Source organism: Sycon ciliatum, chromosome 5 (assembly GCF_964019385.1).
Source record: "Sycon ciliatum chromosome 5, ocSycCili1.1, whole genome shotgun sequence".
NCBI lineage: Eukaryota > Metazoa > Porifera > Calcarea > Leucosolenida > Sycettidae > Sycon > Sycon ciliatum.
The window spans coordinates 36,831,955-36,836,954 of record NC_088647.1 but is presented as its reverse complement, the minus strand read 5'-3'; the positions used below and the strand labels follow the sequence as shown (position 1 = coordinate 36,836,954).

The following is a 5,000-nucleotide window of genomic DNA, read 5'->3' as shown; positions in this document are numbered from 1 at the left end:
GTCCGGTGCGAAGAGCAAGCGCAGGCGGCCATTGGCTGCACGCGCTATCAGCTCGTTGATGATCTCGTTCTGAATCTGAATGTCGGACGCATCCACCGAGCCACCGGTTGACGGACTGCCCTTATCCTCTCTGCCAACACAACAACGACCAAGCACACACAACACTGAGCTTGCAGGTAACTTACACATTCCACTGCTCACTACAAAGCTAAGTTCAGATCACATCAAGTCTGTTCTTTTCCTCAGAGAGCAGCCAATCCATTCAGCAAGCATGGCCTGCCTCTAGCCAGACACCAAAAAAGACACGCTGAAGATATAGAGAGGAGTCACTAGAGTGCTTGCGCCTAACAACGTTTCATAGCATTCGACGGATTGGGCAATAATAAAAAAGGCTACAGGCACTGTATGGGTCTGTTAGCTGGAATGTTAGTTTAGCACACTCCATGTAGCATACCAGCAAAGGCCATGCCACCTACCGTATTTCCCCGATTATAGGTCACACTCGATTAGAGTTCGCACCCCCATTTCCAGGTTTGAGCAATATTCTTTTGATATATTCACTTCAGTAGTAAGACATGCTCGATTGTAGGTCACACCCCTTTTTTACCCTGAATTTTAGTGTCAAAAGGTGCGACTTATAGTCGGAGAAATACGGTAGATACCGTTAAAGAAGTTTAGTGAGCTATGAAGCTGTGAGTATGTTCCGAGTGGGCTGGTTTGCTACAACACGCCGAGCACCGCCTGTCTGACGGGGTGTGCGGACATTCGATTGAAATCTTTCCTCATGTGCAGCAATGAAACAAATTCAGTAGCAAGTGATGGTCAAAAGTTAGACTGATACACTTGTAGAACATGATTGAGAGAGAGAAAAAAGAGAAAAGCATCAACTGCTCAGATTAGACTTACGTCTCATCGCGAACACTTCCGCCTTGCTCCGATGATGTGTTCGTGGGTGCTCTAGCTTGACGATCAGACGAGAGGAAGTGTAGGAAGATCTGCAAAGCAAACATGTTATCTGCAGATGCGGGCACACGCACACGCACAATGCAACACAAGCCGTACAGCACACGCACGCACGCAACCACACATGCCCACACATGCACGCATGCACCCACACACACAGCACACACACTCACACACACACACACACACACACACACACACACACAAACACACACACACACACACACACACACTTGTTGTACTTGTTGCTCACTGCCAAAACTGGTCACGTGGGTCTCCCCGGGAGAGGGGAGAGAGACTCAAAAGGAATCTTGGAAAGATGACTCAATTGGCTATTGATTCGCCCAACGGCCGACACTCCCTGAAATCCCCAAAACTCTGGGTGGACTTGAAAATGATCCCACTTATGGGCTCACCACACCTCAGTAAGTGGGTGAGGACAAGGTGCAGAAAAAGGATTGACGGCATCAGGGTATCCGTCCCGGGATCCAACTGCAGTTACCCCTGCCCCCAGTGAAGGTAATACTTGCTACTAGTGTGGGTGGCTAAATCAGAGTGGATCTGATACAAGCTTCACTAGCACCATTGATTACACAAGAGTTAATCTACACACACACATACACACACACACACGGCCAGCAGGGATAAGCGTCATCATGAGAAGCCAGGCTACCAACTGCAGTGCAGTATCAGAACAACAATGCATGCTACAGTGCATTTCAAAAAAATAATATCGACGCGAGATTTTAAAAAAAAACGCTAGGCCAGCATCTATACCACATAAAATCTGTGATCACTTTGTGCACAAGAATTTCGAAATTGGGCGTTTGTTATCTGATCGCTTAAAAATCTATATATGAGAGTAATTGTGGGAAGGACCTGAGCAATATTCTGAAAAAAATTCTGAAAAAGCTCCAGCCAAATTTGAAATATTTCAAAAATACCATGCGTCTATATTTTTGAAATGGACGGTAGTACTGGAAACACTAGAAACGTGGGTAAGGACTACAGCCGTCTTGCTCACTGCATCTTGGGACACACTTTCTTGGACATCAGCATACCCAGCTACCAGTACAGTCGTCCCCCTCTAATCCGGCACCTTTTGCTACGGTGTTTTCTGCTGGATTAACGAGGGTGCTGGATTAAGAAATCCTGCCCTCTGACCCGGCCCTACCCAATTGTATGCATGTATCATACGTCAAAACGCAGGGTTTTTCCGTGTCAACCCAAGTATTTGGTGCATGGCTTTATATTCTCAACTGTTCTCCAGGAATATACACAGTGATTAAGTGATAAAGTAAAACAGAGAACATGTTCACATGTACTCTTGCACACACACGCACACACACACCTGAAAATTGGCAGCACACTACTCCTTGCTGTCAGCGAATTGTGAAAATATAGCAGTCAGGTCTGCAGCAGTGATTGTGGCACCGCAACTCGAGTCAACTGAACTGAACTCTGAAGTGGCCCCGCGCGCGCGGCACTGACCAGACTGGCCTAGCCTGGCCTGGCAAGGAGTGCACCTGTACGATACGCGATTTACGACCGCCGGATTATGAAAACAAACTACGTGCAGTTTGAGCGATTCGTTTCAAAAAGTCACTGCCGGAGGCGGAATTCAAGTGCCGGATTAAGATGTAGGAATCGAACGAAAAAAATCGGTTTCGTCAGAAAGTGCGCCGGTTGGCAAGGGTTCCGGATAAACAAGTGCCGGATTAGAGAGGGACGACTGTATTGCCCAACACAAGATGCAATGTAGGTCATACCAGCACACACTATGGTGATGGAGATTGTACCTACCATAATTCTACAAAATTTCGGCCCATTAAAAGAAATCGGCTTGCCAGGGCAAAAACCCATTTCAGCCGCACCAAATTTTCGGCCTATACTGCTGCCGCCTGTATACAATGTCACACTGAGCCTTGCAAAACAAAATTTCGGCTGCAACAATTTTTTGGCGAAACATGACCAGGCCGAAAATAGCCAAAAGATAGATATGCGCCGAATATTTGTTGACTATTAAATAGTGGTCAAACGAATGCTGAGAAGCTTCGAACGTTCGTTCTCGAGTACGAATGCTGAGAAGCTTCGAACGTTCGTTCTCGAGTCGACATTCGAATGTCAAGTTGACCGCCCAAACGAATATCGTAACTCACAAAACTGTGAACTGTGGACTTGTAGCAGCGATTTTCATGCATGCAAGCACGTACACACGTCTACTTTTGAAGCCGGCCGTGCCGCGCTGTCTTCATGACCAGAGACTACGCGTATACGGTGGGTCTAGTCTGCGCAGTGAACTCTAGTCTGGGTTGAACGTTGCATGCGTGCACGCGCCCGGCTGTGAAACTGGAAGTGCAGTGCCACAGGCGATTTTAGTCGTGACAACACTCGACGGTCTGTCTGAAATAATAACTATTGCTGAGAGCCGTCGTTGAGTCTTTCTTCATCAAATCCACCCAACGTTCGTCATGGCCGAGAAGAGTAGGCTCTCTGGCGTATGGGATTGTGGAATAGAGATAACGGCTGACAATATTATCTATATTCTCACGACAATATTGCTACGTGTACTCGGTGCAAGCCGCCGAAAGACTTGGCAGATCATGGCGGAACAACGAATTTACGTAACCATCTGAAGGACGTTCACCATGTCGACTTGGATGGCGCAGGGGCGATACCGAAAAAGGACGGAGGGATAACTGCCTTCTTCAAGGCAAAGAAAGTGCCAGCGGCTAGATCCTCTGAGGCTCTGGATGCGACGACCGATTGGTGGAATTTGTGTGCAGAGATCTTCGGCCTGTGAGCGTAGTCACTGGTGCGGGGGTTCCTTTCGCTCATGAACTACCCCGAGCCTGGCTACCTGCGACTCAAGTGACAAAGCTAATTCAGCGGAAGCACGTCGCGGGCCTGAAGTTGCTGGTGCAGTGGTTAGGTGGAGAACCTTGAAAAGGCCAGCTCCATGGCGCTGACTACAGACCTGTGGACAAGCAGACGAACGAAGGGGTACATTACCATCACTGTCCACTTCATAAATGAGTCATGGCATCTACAGTCTCTGTTGCAGACTTGCAGTGTGCAACTTCACTTATGATTTGGTAGCTATAATTTCTTACTGATTTCTTAATCATGGAACGGGCGACATTCGTTCGGTATTCGTTAGGAACATTCAGAGAAGGTTCGATTCGCTGTTTAGCACATTCGTTTGACCACTACTATTAAACAGTATGGTGATGGAGATAGTAGCTATGGTGATGAATCTCAGCTGGTAGCGGAATGGCCAACTTTACCCACCCAGCCTCATTTACATGCAAGCTACTAGTACCCAAAAATGCTACGAATCATCGGTGAGGATCACAGGCGTGCAAGAGCGTATGCACACGGACACATGCACGCACGCACCCCCCCCCCCCCCCCCCCCCCACACACACACACTCGTGCAAGCCATACCTGGTGGTCCATCAAAGCGCGGGAAATTGTCGCCACAGAAGAATGCTCCCAGGTGCCGCACAAACACCTGGCGACCTTGCTGGGTGTTGTAATCAGCAACAGGTGATCCGATGAAGTAACCATAGAACATAGCCAAGGGCCGCAAGTCAATATTGTCCTCCGAGAGTTTTGTAGAAACAGCCGATAGGAACTGAGCCTGAAAGGAAAGTATGGACAACGACGATCGTCCGCATTCAACATGCACAGCACAATGGTATTCCGTACACGCAGAGCACAATGGTATGTCATGCATGCACAACACAGGGTATTTCATACACGCACAGCACAGTGGTATTTCATACACGCACAACACAATGGTATTCCGTACACGCAGAGCACAATGATATTTCATACACGCAGAGCACAATGATATTTCATACACGCAGAGCACAATGATATTTCATACACGCACGGCACAATGGTATTTCATACACGCACGGCACAATGGTATTTCATACACGCACGGCACAATGGTATTTCATACACGCACGGCACAATGGTATTTCATACACGCACGGCACAATGGTATTTCATACACGCACGCAGAGCAC

At 47.8% G+C, this 5,000-nt stretch overlaps 1 protein-coding gene across 1 annotated transcript in view; it reads right to left on the bottom strand.

Moving 5' to 3' along the window:
• LOC135818551 (ATP-binding cassette sub-family A member 2-like) overlaps positions 1–5,000 on the bottom strand; it is a gene marked incomplete at its 5' end in the record, with an annotated part of 53,876 nt that overhangs the window by 43,955 nt on the left and 4,921 nt on the right. The window contains 3 exon segments of the mRNA XM_065331950.1: positions 1–130; positions 907–1,015; positions 4,411–4,606. The exon segment at positions 1–130 is cut by the window's left edge and continues 30 nt beyond it. Of these exon segments, the coding sequence (XP_065188022.1) occupies positions 1–130; positions 907–1,015; positions 4,411–4,606 (435 nt within the window).